We start from the raw sequence: 16,044 nt of genomic DNA on the forward strand, positions 1-16,044 counted from the left end.
TGTCGAAAACTACTATTATCATAGATACGATCATATAGTGTCAAACTCGAAAAACATTCTAGACTAAACCATAGATATGTGCTTCCTTCTTCCTTCGACCATAGATATGATAATAGTAGTTTAGTCAATTTCTTGCAAGACCGACTCTGCTGGACTAAGTCGCTTGGTGGTGCGGTGTCGGCCGTATAGAGACGAGGTATCGGGCTATGTGGTGGTAAGGTGCAGTAGTCTTGCTCGTGACATCATATCCTCGTATTGTTTGACCCTCATCATGTCTCGATGAATTCAACTTATGTTAGACTCTGAATTTAACCACTCAGTGATTGGAATAACGCTTTACGCCTATTCATTCATGTTATCATCAGTGCTTTGAGCTGATTTGATCGTATTATCATCGGAATAACACTATTACTATTCGAATAATGCTTCGGTCATTTCGATCATGCTATCATTGAAATATGCTTCTAAACCAATTGGCTCGTGTTGCTGTCAGGAGATGCTTTTGGGCCAATTCAGCTTATGTTGTTGTCTGAAGATGCTTCTAGGTTGATTCGGCTTGTGTCGTTATCGGGGGATGCTTCTATATCGATTCGGATACATCATTGTCGAATAACTTTTTATGACCTAATTCAATCATATCATTGTAGAATGACGCTTCTTGGTCAATTTGATCGTATCGTTATAGAGGGATGCTTTATGATCGGATTTTACTGTATCGTCGTCAAGGAAAATATTATGATCATGTTTGATCACATTAATGCATGACACTCCTTGGCTGATTTGATCGTGTTGTTCTAGAGGGACGCTTTATGTCCAGGTTGGGTGCGTCATTGTAGAAGGACGTTTTATGATCAGGTTTAGTCGTGTCATTATATAATGTCACTTCATGCAGGAATTATCATGTCATCATAGTGGGACACTTTATAACCAGGTTTAATCGTATTGTTGTTATTGTAAAATGATGCTTCTTGGCTAATTCGACCATGTCATCATAGAGGGATGTTTCGTGGTCAAGTTTGATTACATCATCATCTAAGAACGTTTATGGTTAGGTTCAGTCATATTATTGTAGAAGGGTGCTTCATGGTTGGGTTTAGTTACATTGTTGTAGAAGGATGCTGCTTCATAGCCAAGTTTGGTCATGTCATCATCATCGAGGGATATTTTATAATCAAGTTCAACTGTGTTATTGTAGAATGATATTTTTTTATTGACTCAATCTTGTCTCTATAAAGGGGGCACTTTATGATCGGATTTGACGATGTCATCATCTAAGGATGCTTTATGGTCAGGTTTGGTTGAGTAGCAGCATTCTTCTTGGCCAATTCGGGCATCTCATTGTCGAGAGTTACATCTTTGGGCAATTTGATCAGATTTGTATAAGGAGCTATCTTTTCAAGTGGTTTAATCATGTAAATATCAGAAGACACCTATTTATGTGGTTCGATCGAGAGTCACCTATTTAAATAATTTGATCGTATTGGTGTCGAGATTCATTTCTTTGGACGATTCGATCACGTTAGTATTGAAAATTATCATTTCAAGCGATTCGGCCGTGTTGAGGTTAGGAGCCACCTTTTTCGATGATCTGACCTTGCTAGTGATAAGAATTACCTTTTCAGACGATTCAATAAATTAACGTGAGTTTTATCTCGTTAGATATTTTGATCATGTTGGTATCGAAAGACACCTTTTCAAACGATCCAACCATATTGGTGTCGACCATTGAACAGACTCTACCACGAGAAGCCACCTACCTCTTCGGGCAACTAAATTACGAGTGTCACATTGGATATCTCAAATTATAGTCGCACGTGGTGACGAAATGGGTGTAAGTTGCAATGGAACCGCAAAGAACTTACTCCTCCGAGAATACCGCCGGTTTTCACAACCACCAAGTGGAAACCCCCTGAACCTGTCGCAACACGCCATTTGGCAAAACCTACGAATGACACTTGGCGGTTCACGTCAGTTATTGGCGACGAGGGTATCAGTGACGCGCAACAACCACCTCATGCGTTCCTCCCCCCTATAAATACCTCCTCCTCTTCATCATCACCTCCGCACCACAAACAAGAAAGCAACAGAATGGCGAGCATCGTCCTCACCGGCGCCATCGCCAGGTTCGTCCCACTCGGATCGGCCATCGCCGGGGGAAGTCCGAGGAGCTCGCGGTTTCTGGTCACCCTTCTCAGGTGCGAGAAAAGTAGTATCCGTTTTGTCTCGTTCGTGTTTATGACTGCGGGGACGGGCTGAAATGACGAGTTGATGTGTGTGTGTGGCAAAGGGGAATATGGGAGAGGACGCGCCAACGAAGGAGGAGGTGACTTCGGGGCAGGCGAACATGGCGACGGAGAGCCGAGGCATCGCCGGTGCTGCAGCCAGTCAGGTACATTAGTAAATACACATCTTCTCAGTTTGGTGTCTCGACTTATATGATTCTTGGATCAATAATAGAGATGCATGGGGATCCGCCAAAGGAACCACCGAGGCGGCGGACTGACTTCGTCTCTAGCAACGCTCAACAGGCGAAGGAGAGCATCAAAGACAACGTGAATGATTTTAAATGACAAAGCAGGATAACGAAATTGAAAGAGAGGACAGTGAAAACAATGATCGTAAACAAGTAACGATGATGAACAGAATTTAATATTTCATCTTTGAAAACATAGATATCTAAATATAATTTTCTCAGATGTAAAAATTAAAATTATGCCAATTGATCTGAAAACTATTGATAACAAAATAACTGTCTCTGTAATATAAGCAATAATATATTTTTGAGACTGCAATATTGTGACTGAGAGTGTTGTAAGTTCTAACCTAGTTGACCATAAATGGTCAGACGCAGCAAAGCAAACCATTTTCATTAAAAGAAATTGCAGCATAACAATCAAATTAACATCCACTACAAACAAGAAAGACTGTAAATAAACTTAAAATCTGCGCATTGATAGTAACAACAGCGTCGAATTCATGAAAGACAGAAACCACACTGCAGAATGGGCAGGTAAAACATAGTTTAATGAAATGCATCAGACGATCAACATAAATTACTTGACATCATTTAAGTACAACAAAGTTGGAAAACAAGAAAGGAGTGGATCACACTAGAAACTTTGTTCTTTGATTGAACACTACATTTTTCTTCTTTTTTTTTGGCTTTTTTTAATGATATAGATGCATCCATAACATAATGCAGGTAACACCCTCAAATGGGGCGGGAGGGGTGAGCTGGTTGCTACTGACCATTTCATCAAGCAAAATAAAGAACAAATGGAACTACTTAAGCGTGGTACTGAGGATATCACACACTTCTCACCGAAATGGAATGAATATGAATCTCTAGATACACATATTGATACCTGTGTTAATTTACCTAACATTCCGGATATACAGCACTTGGTTTGCTATTCGAAACCATCCAATAGTTGCTGATCTTCTGAACCTCTGGTGGATTGCTTTCTGTTGGTACCTCGCTTGCTCTTGCCCTTCTTGGCCTTCATCCGTCGCTTCTTTTCAGTGGCATCAATCCAAGTATAATCTGAGGGTATATGAAAAGGATCGATCTCATCTTTGCAGCTTCGCCCTTCACTGCTATCACTAGACTGCCCACCTCGGCTTCGTTTCACCCATGAATACCATGAACCTGATCCCTCTGTTTCTTTGGCTTTGCTTTCCTGGAAATGAGTTGGGCTGGAAAGTGGAGTCGAAAATTCATCAGATTGCTGGAGCTCTTCAAACTTTGTAAAGGTGATGAGAACCCGAATGGTAGGAACGATGGGAATGGCTAACTGAAATTGATATAAAAAATATACTATTAAGTCGATGATTGAGAAAGTCAAAACATCATAGATGCAGTATTGAATTGTGAAATTTTGCCCATGAAAATTTGCCATTTTAATCTTTAAATACATCATAGATGCAGCAATAAACTGAAAATTAATGGCTACTTCGATATCCAATTGACTGTTTCCATTCCGTGACCACAAGACAAAGATTTGACAAAATACATGTTATGTCATATTCCATGATCCACAGAGGTGCACCTTGCATCAGAAACAGAAAGGACATAATAAGAGAAATATTATTAGGATAAGCTTTATAAACAATGTCATTGCATGTTAAACTTTCATTAGAGATTCATCCACTAAAGTATTTCACCATTGCAGATCTATAACGAAAAACCTTGGTGACAATTTTTATGATTGACCACTCCATGAGCCCTTCAACAGCACTCACTGCTCCAAAAGGAAAGGCCTTTAAACTTAATAAAATGCTATAGAAACAAAAGCAACAACCACAACAATTCGTGGTGGTGTGAGGAGATAATCTGTTCTTACTATAAACTTATCACATCATCTGGCGAAGGGACAAAGACCCAAAAGATTGCACATGACTGAGATCAGCTGAGCACATGAGGGATAAGACAACAAAAAAATGAGACAAGAAATCACAAGACTAGATTAAAGGCAAATCATATATGTGGAAATTCATGACAGATCATACTGGGAATTTGGTCTACCACGATTAATGCTTTGAAATTCTCTTGGATTAACTAACTATTTATGTGAACATAAACTGAATTTCAAAGGCTGCAGAAGATATATTACAAAAGATTTATTTGATTTAAGTTCAATGCATAATGTCCAGATCATTGCAAAAAACTTCATCAAATGCACCTTAAGGGTAAAAATGGCTAGTAGAAAGCCATCAGAAAAGTTTATGATGACACATGATCAAACAAAAAAAGTATATTCTCGACAAAATTGCACATTTGCTTCTCAAATTTTCCAACCTGGAGAAATTATATACAAGTGTCAAGACAAATGGTACTTAGCTGGTTCCAACAGTGAAATTAAGGAAAGAAAGATTTACACTTAAAAAGAACTATTGTGAATTTGCACCTAATCCAACTGAACCAAATTTCACAAAACATTGTCATTTACGAGGAACATATCTGAAGAAAACAAAAAGAAAAGAGACTTTATTACCACCAGAGAAATTCTCAAGCTGGAGAAGTGGAAGAAAACAAAAATTTGCTGAGGGAACCCATTCCTCCTTTAGAATAAATATTTTCCTTTTACCAAATAAAACGTCACAATTTCACCAATAAAATGTAAGAAACTATACATTTAGAAATGGAGATTGGAGAAGCATTTGAAACAAAACAGTGATTGATAGGGTTGCAGGACATGCACATACCACTGAAACAATAACAAAGCAGTTATAAGACTCGTCAAGTAGGGCCTTTGACCAAACTTAGACTGCTACACTTCCTAATGAAACTGGGATTCTGTAGAAGTCAGAAGAATCCACCCCAATTAACAAGAATAACACAAAGCTGCAGCAGAATTTGAGATGATCTTTTCACTGAGAACCATTAAAATTGCACAACCAAGATTAAAGCTGAATTCCTCAATAAGGATAACTTAAAACCTTTCGTTAATGGCCAGGTAATGAGAAGTTCAGGATGTCTGACATGGAAAATAAGTACAATATGTCTGAACCATACTTCAGTAGATAATGTGCAGCTAAAAGAAGCATTATCAGCATTACCTGTAAATAGATCTATGAATAAAAAAAAACAAAAACACAAATGCATAAACTATGGCAGCATAACTAGCAAAGCAAGTTTTCCAGTAGAATTAGCAAATACAACTTTTAACAGACAAAAGAGTGAAACCACTAGAGAAGGAAGGCTTACTCTTCGATTTCAAGCAAGTAGAAAGAGTAGTGGTCATACTGACAAAAAAAGAATTAGAAAAATTATAAAGAAAAAATTAGAATAGAGTATACATTTGCCGGTTTACCTTGACAGGAAATGTGCCTTGCGGGAGCTTTGTGGTCAAGAGTTCCCTCAGCCTCCTCACAGCTTTGACCTTGTTTGCTAAGATATCGAGTAAAGGAAGAAGCTCATCTGTTTTCAAAGGGAAGTCTGGAGTCAACCACAAAACTGGTCTCACACCCTTCTTGAACTCACTTTCATGTTTATTAGACTCATTTCCGGTCTTCTTCTTACTGCCTTTTTCTTTCCCCTTCTTGATATCTCCCATCTCCTTTGCTGATTCAGATTTATGATGACCATTCTCTGGGCACAACTTCATGTGTTTATTCTTTACATCATCTGCATCCTCACCTCCAGTGTTCTTGGAAGTCCTTTTGCTGCTCCAACCAAACCAGCTTGTCCTCTCTTTGGTTACACCATTGGATTCAGAGTTCTCAACACCTTCCAGTGCCCCACTATTCCCCTCAGATTCATCTAAGCCCTGTGAATTATCCATCCTAAGCGCTGAATCTAACTGCATCCTCTCCTCGGGTGTCAATACATCATCAAGCTCCCCATCAAGATCCCCACCATTGGCTATCCTTTCATCATTGTCGACGGTGAATAACTCCTCATCAGTCATAGCACCAGGAACCCTTCTTGATTTCACACTCACCATTACATTTAGCATATCATAGACTTTAGTTTTCCAATTCCCAACCATTTCAGCCCTCTCCTGACGTCGCCAATTCAAGTGAGGAACAAGCTCAGCTTGCGTAACGTCAATACCTGGCCTGTACATATTAGTCTGAGACATCAAAGCAACCTCGTGAGCCACCTCTGCTTCTGTGGGCTTGGCTCCAGCTCCTTCGAGTGCATTTGTGATCTCCTTCTCCTTGTGAGCAAGCACAATTAGAGACCCAGGTGGCAGTGGTGGATGCACATCCTCAGCCGGAGCACCCTGACCAAGAAACAGGAATGTCTGGTCAGAACGCTGGATTCTGAAGCCATCAAATCCGGCCAGAGTCATGTCAGCTCTAAGGTTTGGACCCCGCTTCCATATTCGATAAGTATCAGATGGTGCAATCCTGCTGATGAATGGGATCACTGAGCTTTCGAAGTGGAAGGTGATCTCCATGTAGAAATCCAGGATCCTCTCGATGGAAGAAACAATGCGAGGGAGGCGGCGGCACCACTTGGCCCAAGCGAGGGGCTGGTAGTGGCGGGCGATGATCATAGCGATTGCATCCTCACGGGTGCAAACAGCCTCCTGCAGCGCCGACCATCCATGCTCATTCTGAAGGGACCAATCGGCGCCAGCCGACATGAGGATCTCCGCAGAGATGGGGTCGCGCATCCGGACAGCAAGGTGGAGGGGGGTTTCCCGGTGCGGAACGTCACGCCGATCGATGACGGCGGAGACGGCATCAGCCGTGAGCTCGCCGGCGAGGGACTCCTCCTCAGTGGTGACCTCCCCAGCCTTGGGGAGGCGCGGGAGCGCCGCGACCATCCGCCGGAGGCCTGCATGATCTCTTCGTGCTACGGCGAGGTGGGCTGGACTGTGGGCGTACTTGGAGAGATCCTCCATCCCAAAATTCCGCAATTACTCCCTCTCTCCCTTAGAACCATAAGCTGCTCATCTAGCGGAACAAACGCATAAACCACAAACCATACAAAAGGCTCAGCAAAAAAGAGAAACAAAATCATGTCCCTACATGGAGAAAGCAACCATGGAAACCCTAGAAAAGCTCAAAAGCGAGCACAGGTCGAAACATGCTTTACCTCTTCCATTCGCCGGAAACCACCGTTCGGCCCCAAAGAGAAGAGTGTATCGCCGACAAATATTGCAACTGGGAGAGGAGATCTACGAGCCGAGACCAATCACACGAGTAAAGCTCAGATCCATCTGTGAGATAGAATCAAAGAAAGGAATCTCCACGAACAAAACAATCCAAGGATCTACGGATCGAAGCAACCACCTACTTACCTTACGGAGAGGGAGAAGTGAGATCTGGGCCGACGAATCAGAGATCTCCGGCGACAGAGGAAATGAGGGGAGTCGATCCCTCTCTCTCTCTCTCTCTCCCCGATCTGTTGATTGGGATCGATTTGATTTGGAATTGAAACCTCTGGATGAAAACTACGGAAAGAGGTTGGGATTTGGGATGAATCACGAGACTACCATCGTGCTGTCGTGGACCCCACATTTGTTATCCTCTTCCTCCCGAGTGTTTTGGGCCCCACCCGAAAGTTCAAATCCCCATTTTCTCTACCATTTTTATTTAAGATTTTTCTCTTTATATATATATATATATATATATATATAGAGAGAGAGAGAGAGAGAGATGGGTGGACCGAATCATTCCGTTACTATGTAGAGGACGATGTGATCTATAGTGGACATGACATTTGGGATATGGAATCCCCAGCAATCTAAGAAATATATGAATCACTTCACGTGTCACCGTTAATTAATTTATCTTTATCAAATCTAAGAAGACAACATAAAGATGCTTTTTATTTCCTAACATAACTTTTCATATTTATTTTTTTAAAAAAATAATTTTATTTAAAGGTGATGTTTATTGATAAAATTGATGACTATGCATCTCATACCATAAGAGACATTCTTTTATAGTAAATTATATTTTCTTATAAAATAATAATATAATAATAATAATAAAATTATGAATTCTAATTATTTAGGATTGATTACATAAATATTTTATCGTAATTGAAATATATAAAATTTTATAAATTTAATTAAGTTTAAAGTAATTATATATTTATTTTATAATTTTTATTAAAATATTTTTAAGATTTTCTTCATTATTAATAGTAATTATTTTCTGACCATATTTCATACCATTTTAAACAATTCTCACTTATCTTATTCAAAACGATATCTAATTCTTTACGAATATAAATATTTTTTCATCTTTTATGATAACTTTATATATCCTTCTCAATATTATTATAACATAGATTATATATATATATATATATATATATTATTTCTTAACTATTATCATAATTATCTTATAAATAATTACATAAGGCACTTTGAAATGCCCTATCTAAAGTATTGTCAGCATCAAAATTTTGCCATGATGATCGTTTGCTGATACTTGGATACTGACTCTGCTAGTTCTTATTGCTTCTATTGAACATTTCTTATCATCACCACGTCACCACCGACGCATACCCTTTCCACGTGTCCAGTCAGAATCCATACGAAGGCGTTCCTCGATACCTCCCTCCAGAATCGGTTGGCACACTAAACCTACGTACAACAGCTACTTGGCACCGTCCCGCACATCCTGAGACAGCGATCGCACAAAGATACCAATGCGCCTCTCGAGGATCGGCTGGCACACCAAGCCTACATATGGTCGACCCTCATGCAATAGTATAAAAACCCTTAGTCGGCATCTGGCCAGGGGAGGTAAAAACAAATACCCCCCTACCAAGCACTGACTTGATCATCGGAGGGGCCAACATCGGTAACCGACAAGGGTCTTATGTGCAGGAAAGCGGAGTTCACCGGGCTACCATCGTCATCCCAATCGAGAGACGTCAGCGCACGGCTTCCAGCGCCCCGCCCCGCCCCGACCCGAGAGCGTGACCGACTTCAGCAACCAACTCATCGACCGAAGACTCTCGACATCGGCTCGTGAACTAGACCGTGCTGACTCATCAGTCACAACATATTTGTTCACCAACACTAACTCTAACTCTGCTAAATTGTTGAGAGAATTGCCGGCGTTAACATGAAAGTTAGAATATGAGTTAGAATATGAGTTTGATGTCACCGAAAAGATACCACTAACCGGACAAACTCACCATCATAATAGCAGCAATCTCCTCATCGACCGTCGATACCCCAAATTCCTTGAAAAGAAACTCTCTGTAAGCTGCATTGTCCACAAACACATCGGCAGTAGCCTCTCACGAACTTGACGTGTTGAGGAAGTAGTGTGAGATCCACACGCACACACATGATTCTGTGCATTGCATTTGTTGACGTGAGATAGTGCAGATTTGGTTGTCTCTTATGCCAAAGTGCATGCATAATGCGATGTTGTCAGCGTTAAAAATACTACATTGCATGTGACCGATTAGATCTGGACCCAACCGGTCGATTCTGGTCGCGCAGATCCCCCAATGCACTCTCCATCCTCTCACCGCCACCACCACCATTCTCTTTCTCCTCCTCGGTACAAGAAGCACACCAGTAGCAAGCAGCGGATGACCATGGAAATGGGCCCAGAGATCCACAGGAAGAAAGGAAGGGAAAGGTCGAAGGGGTGGAGTCCACCAGACCAGAAATAGCTCCCCTTGTTCATGGCCTTGGCGACATATTCCGCTGTATCGAGGTGCGCCGGTGACCGCCGGCCCCGGAGAGGCACGTTGATGAGGATGCTAACGTGGCTGTAGTACCGAACGGCTTCGATGTTTAGAAGCAAGGCGAGCACGAAGCAGACTAAGATGGAGAACAGCTCGACGGAGAGACCCAGCTTGCTTCGGTCGCCCAGCACCAAGTCCTGTCCGCTATGCTTGCTTGAGCTTCCATTCCCGCCGCTGTTGGTCATTAGGTAGACGATCACCGAGCAGAGCATGAACGCTGTGGTGGCTAACAACGTCGACGCCATTATGTTGTTCCTTAGGGTTTGGATAGCCAGGACTCCGTTCTTAGTCGAGTTCTGTATCATGATGCCAACATCTGCATGAACAGGTATGCATTTGAGAGAGAGAAAGAGAGAGACAGTCTTGGTCGGGTGTTTAGCGATGCGGCGGAGAAGCCATAGATGGTAAGCCAACATGATGGTGAGGCCGGCCGGCACCAGAACGCAGTCCAGATCTTGTTGGTTCATGGCGAGGAGAAGATGATAGAGGAGGAAGAGGCCTTTTGTTCCGAACACAGTCTTGGAAGGTCGTATTTGGCCGTCACCGCCACTCCGTCAAATAACCACGTAGGTAAGCATTGAGATCCAATACGAGTAAATGAATTTACGCCACGGATTCATGCATGGAATTTGCAGGTCTTACAGGTCGTCGGTCAAAGATTCTGTGAGTGTTGACTTTTGAGTCCATAAGCATACTACACACGTACCACATGAAACCACGTGGCGTATATTTGTATACACACTTGATTGGACCGGGTCCCATCTGTGAGGCTTATGCCGTCTCGGGTAGCGTCCGAGGTGGGTATGTCTTTTGGGGCAATGTAGAGGAAACGGAAGTCCTCAATAAATAACTGTGACGGCGTAAGAACAAAGAAAGCATGCGGGCGTAAGAGACGGCCAATTTACACGTTTGCCGAGCACGCGCTGAGGTATATATATATATATATATACACACCTGTATATTAAAGACGTTTACGTCTTCTACACAACACCATACAGCTCAAACTGTCTTGTGATTGGAGGAATTTGTGGCTCCCACAAACATATTCCAGTTAGAAATCTTCCGTCACACACTTAGCGATCGTTTTGTGTTCGTGTGTTTTCTTTTCGTCGTGTTGTCTTCGGCTGGCTCTTTCGATCGCCGTCGCTCTCTCGGCTCTCTGATCCTTCTCCTTTTGCTATCGCGTCCTCCATACAAGAATCATATCTTATTCCGGAGTCCGGCAAATTGGAGGTAGGAAGAGAGGGATCTCGATTAACGAGGGGGGTGGTAGGGTGGTGATGATGATGGGATTTCACCTGATCTGACGCCTAGTTGGTAGCCTCGTCGGCCGTCATGGACTGGGAGTTCGCCTAGGAGAGATGTTTGTGAGCAGGCCGGCAGTGCACCCCGTGGAGGCGCCGCCTCTCACGGATGCAGCCGAGAACCCACCGAGGGTGAGGATGAAGGAGATCCAGGGCATGCCGGGGACGTCCGGCGGCCTCGCGCTGCGCCTTTCTCAGTTTGTGTTCGCGGCCGCCGCCCTCGGCGTCATGGTCTCCGCCAGCGATTTTGCCTCCGTCACTGCCTTCTGGTAACTTGGCCCTTCATCGATTCCCTTCTTTCTTCCTTTTTCTACCCTGAAGCATTTCTAAGAGAACCAGCATCTCTACTAGTTAGTTGAAGAGATCACTTACTGTGCTCTCTACATTCTTGACTTGACAGACTATTTTATTAAGACATTAATATCATTGAGAACCATAAATAGATGTGCTTAGGATTAAAATGATCAACAAGACATTGTAATCAGGGTGGAAGAATTTTCATTCATGTTATAAACAAATCTTTCTTTTGGTTTCATGCTTAGGATGTCTAAAGAGAGTCCAAATGTTATTGATACTCCATTGGTTATCTTCTTTTGGTGTTGGAGTTCCAAAGTCTGTTGCATGTGGATGCAATTACTGTTAGAACTTTACCAACTGGGTTACAATAGTTATACACCATGTTTTGATCATTGTGATTTGGTTTCCTTTGCTCTTTAGTACAGTTTGCTGTATGATAAAAATAAAAATTTGGATAAAATTTTGCTAACACAACTCAGATTCTTAAAACAAATATACCATTACAGGAATTATCCATTGACCTTTCAGCGTTTGAATTATAAGAGACCTTGGCCTCTTCTTCTGAATGTTTCAGTTTGTCTTCCTTAATGTTTCTTATTGATTGATGATGCATGTATCCTTGTTAATTGATTTCTTTCAGCCAGTATACCAAGTCAATGGTTTATGAGGCTCCTGATTGATACACTGTAGACTTGTTAAAATAATTACTTTAGAGTAAGTTCCATTAGGCTCATAAATAGCTTATCACCCCAACTTTAAGTCAATTACAAAGAAAACGATGTAGAATGTATGCTCCTGTCACTACAGAGAGAAGCGGCAATAGCAACAAGGATAGTCATGGATTCAAATATCATATGCGTTGTACCAGTCTGGCCATGTACAAAAGCACATTGTATTATGTTATCATTATCAAAAGTAATATTCTATTACTTTCTCAGTGATGTTCTGGTGTGTGCCGTACCAACGTATCATACTTGTCCATGAGGTGACCATTACAGGATTGGTACCAGGATTTAATTCTTTGAAGACTAATGATTGCTTTTGACTATGCTTGTGTGGGCATTGGCAGCAACTGCCAGGAAAAGAGCAAATGCTGTTGTTACGCGTAGTTTGCCTTTCGTCATCATAATCTGTGTTATCTTCAAGTATCTATTTTTTCAGGGTCCCTCCATCTTCTTTGGGTTAGGGTATGGGTTACTGGATATTTGTTTCTGGATACAAGTTCCATTCTACTTATTTTAATGGTTCACAATCCTTGGTGGTTAGTGCCAAAGTGCATAAAATGGGGCTTCACTAGTCTTGCCTCTCTTGGATGCATGCAATTCTTGCATTGAACTTTCCTGAACTGTTGATGGGCTAAGAGAGTTAGAATGCGCCTTTGACTGAATTCCAGCATGAGTCAGACTCTCAAGCCGTTATTGCCATATTATTATTTTCAGACATTTTATTGATGGCTACTCGCAAACAGCTACACAAGTCAATTTCTTTTTGGTTGTGTTTGTCTTGCCCTTTGCTCAAACAATTGAAACTTGTTGGGAGGAAGGATTTAATGCCCACTCAAACTTAGCGACCATAATCTGAAACTATACAATATCTTAATTTATGTGCCTCCCATAAAGGTTTATGATCCACCATGTGCGAATCCATATTGTACCAAGGAGACCCTTTTCATGCATGTCAATGCAGCCAACTGTTCCATGAATATAGTTGCATGAATCAAATAGGTACATGTATTCGAGTGTCTGTTTTGATAAGGAGACTTAGTGGGTTTATCGGCCAGAATTTGTCCAACACTTTTAGTCTGTTAGCGCGTAACAACGTGCACTTATGTAATACACACACTTACATCATCCCTTTTTCAGTATCATGGGTTTATATATGGTGCAGTGATGATGTCATGCTTTTGCCTGGTTGGAGGTTTTGTCTTCTGAAATTTATCTTGCTAAATTGTTCACAAGGCCAAAGTAATTCAGAATAATAATGATTATAATCCTAAAGTAAATTTTGGCAAAAAGTTAATGTTCTTGTGGTCCAATATATCTCTTTACCAGTACCTCAAATGTCTCGAGTTGCTCTAGAACCTCTGAGGAATTAGAATTTGAGTATGTCTCATCACACTGCCACTGAGTTCTTAAGATTCTAGAATATCTTTTGTTACTACTATCAGATAAGGAAAAGAAATTCTTAAGTAGAAGGTGGAGATACCGTCATCGTTGCTCTGCTGATTACGGTTTTGTCCATGGTTCTTTCTGCCATGGATATAGATTTTAATTCTTTTGTCAATTTTATCCATTCGTTCTTAAGCCCAAAAACTTCTCATATGGCATCGAGGAAAATATATTGTCCTCTTATGACGCTACGTAACCTTTAATTAAGGAATCACAGTAATATTTTCTGGTCATTCTTTCTTTTCAAACATTCATGTTTATATAAATATAGCCTGACTAATATATCATTACCATGTTTGGAGAAGAAACTGAGTCTGGGAGACTGGGACAGAGGTCGAGGTCGACAATAAGGAGTGTTAGGATCGGCATTTGCAAGTGACCAAGTTAGTCTTAGCATTGCTGAATTATGGTGAACAGCAGCTGTTGGTTTTCAAGTTACATTTTCTTAGTTTCAATAACTTGTACATTGCTCTGCCTTTTATTGTCTCTTTTAAAGCCATCAAATTTGCTCTTATCATCGATAATATGAAAATTAAGAATATTCTCTTTGAAATGCCCTATGTAAAGTATTTCTCATGATACACATTATCTTCATCCATGTAGATAAGCTTGAGGAAGGGTCTTCAGAACAGTCTGTTTCGACTTGATAACATGATATTTCATTTGGCTTCTCTGGCATGTCCTTGACTTTTCAAAATAGATGTACTGCTGCCATGCTGCACTGATATCTGTTTGGATGTATTGATGGATAGTGCTGGTTGTCTCTGTCATTTTTGTTTTTGCCTAGTTTGCAAATTTACTTGTGTTCTGAAAAATTCACGAACTGAGTGATGAAGCCCTTGTGAATAGGCAGCTAAGGAGCTATAAATATAAGCCATTAGTTATATCTAAAGAAATCATGATGCTCTTGTAATCTAATTAAAACTCGCTTTAAATTTCTTAATTAAGATACTTCTTGAAGATTGTTAGTGTGGGCATATATGGTGAATGCTCTCTTGTCTGCAACATAGTTAGCAACTCTAGATTCACAATACGGAACAGAAATTCTGAACCTTCTGAAGTAACTTTTTCCGTATCCTGCAGTTATCTGGTTGCGGCAACCATCTTACAAGGCTTGTGGAGTATCTCACTAGCTTTTCTGGATATATATGCACTTCTAGTAAAACGCTGCTTGCGGAATCCCCGAGCACTGCGTTTGTTTACTCTTGGAGATGGGGTAAGGTAGTTGGTCGACTGCATGATGGATGTTAGCTTCGTGGTTTTGTTCTAAACAAAATCAAGAGGTTTTTCACATGCAGATAAACACCAGGATGCATGTTGTCATATAAATTCAATCTGTGGACTTCACAAAAGTAAATTCATCCTTTAAAAGTCTCTCATCTGGCAATTTAGTATGCATCAATTAACTTTGTCGGTGAGCTCAAACCAACCGTGCCCCTATCAAATGTCTCTATAACTGTGAAGTCAGACTAGTTAGAAATCTCCTTTCCCGACATAAGATTTGCACAATTTTTTTCATGTAAATATCTAAGCAGTGGAAAGTGCATTAATTTGATTTCTCATGCAGATCACGGCCACACTGACATTTGCAGCTGCTTGTGCATCTTCCGGCATTACAGTACTGATCGGCAATGATCTCAACATATGCTCACAGAACCACTGCACGAGCTTCGAGACTGCAACGGCGATGGCTTTCATCAGTTGGTTTGCAGTCTGCCCATCATTTCTCATGAACTTCTGGTCACTGGCATGTAGGTGAAAAGCAAGAATGGCTGCTCCTAATTGCCAATTTTTGGTGTGCCCTTGAAGATTTCTTTTTCTCCCCCATTTATCAACAGTCAAATTGCCATTACTGTCAATCTGTATAGTATGAATTCCTGGGTGTGATTGTGCAAGATATCAGATGAAATGTACAACTTTGGTAGCCTCCATTCTCTACATTTGTTGCTCACTGGACATTGTGTTTCAGTCATTCAACCTTTGTTCTTTAAATGATTTCCTGGTCTTCTATTGCTTGTTTTACGCACAATGAATCATATTTAAGTACTCCATTTCACAAGTCACTCGGTTTGTATGAAAGGCGAGAATAATGGAGTGAGAG

General features: G+C 41.1%; 3 protein-coding genes across 7 annotated transcripts; 1 reads left to right on the forward strand and 2 right to left on the reverse strand.

Annotated features, from left to right (window-relative positions):
• Positions 1-3,203: 3,203 nt before the first annotated feature.
• Positions 3,204-7,892, reverse strand: LOC135582179 (uncharacterized). 3 transcript variants are annotated; one of them, XM_065174599.1, is made up of 4 exons: positions 7,755-7,892; positions 7,550-7,631; positions 5,814-7,407; positions 3,204-3,794 (listed from the first exon to the last, which is right to left on the reverse strand). In XM_065174599.1, the coding sequence occupies exons 3-4, from the start codon at positions 7,353-7,355 to the stop codon at positions 3,411-3,413; spliced, it is 1,926 nt and encodes a 641-aa protein (XP_065030671.1). In that variant the 5' UTR covers positions 7,356-7,407; positions 7,550-7,631; positions 7,755-7,892; the 3' UTR covers positions 3,204-3,410. The 3 variants fall into 3 exon arrangements, with proteins under 3 accessions (XP_065030671.1, XP_065030672.1, XP_065030673.1); XM_065174600.1 differs by having other exon boundaries at positions 7,550-7,673; positions 7,755-7,887; XM_065174601.1 differs by having other exon boundaries at positions 7,751-7,867.
• A 2,056-nt stretch (positions 7,893-9,948) lies between these two features.
• LOC103970920 (uncharacterized) lies at positions 9,949-10,641 on the reverse strand. Its single transcript, XM_009384835.3, has one exon. The coding sequence runs from the start codon at positions 10,639-10,641 to the stop codon at positions 9,949-9,951; it is 693 nt and encodes a 230-aa protein (XP_009383110.2).
• LOC135653120 (CASP-like protein 5A1) lies at positions 9,955-15,953 on the forward strand. 3 transcript variants are annotated; one of them, XM_065174634.1, is made up of 4 exons: positions 9,955-10,744; positions 10,810-11,747; positions 15,027-15,159; positions 15,511-15,953. In XM_065174634.1, exons 2-4 carry the CDS (start codon positions 11,536-11,538, stop codon positions 15,700-15,702), a joined length of 537 nt encoding a protein of 178 aa, XP_065030706.1. In that variant the 5' UTR covers positions 9,955-10,744; positions 10,810-11,535; the 3' UTR covers positions 15,703-15,953. The 3 variants fall into 3 exon arrangements, with proteins under 3 accessions (XP_065030706.1, XP_065030707.1, XP_065030708.1); XM_065174635.1 differs by having other exon boundaries at positions 10,819-11,747; XM_065174636.1 differs by having other exon boundaries at positions 9,955-10,740.
• The last annotated feature ends 91 nt before the right edge of the window (positions 15,954-16,044 follow it).

Source organism: Musa acuminata, chromosome BXJ3-11 (genome assembly GCF_036884655.1).
Source record: "Musa acuminata AAA Group cultivar baxijiao chromosome BXJ3-11, Cavendish_Baxijiao_AAA, whole genome shotgun sequence".
NCBI lineage: Eukaryota > Viridiplantae > Streptophyta > Magnoliopsida > Zingiberales > Musaceae > Musa > Musa acuminata.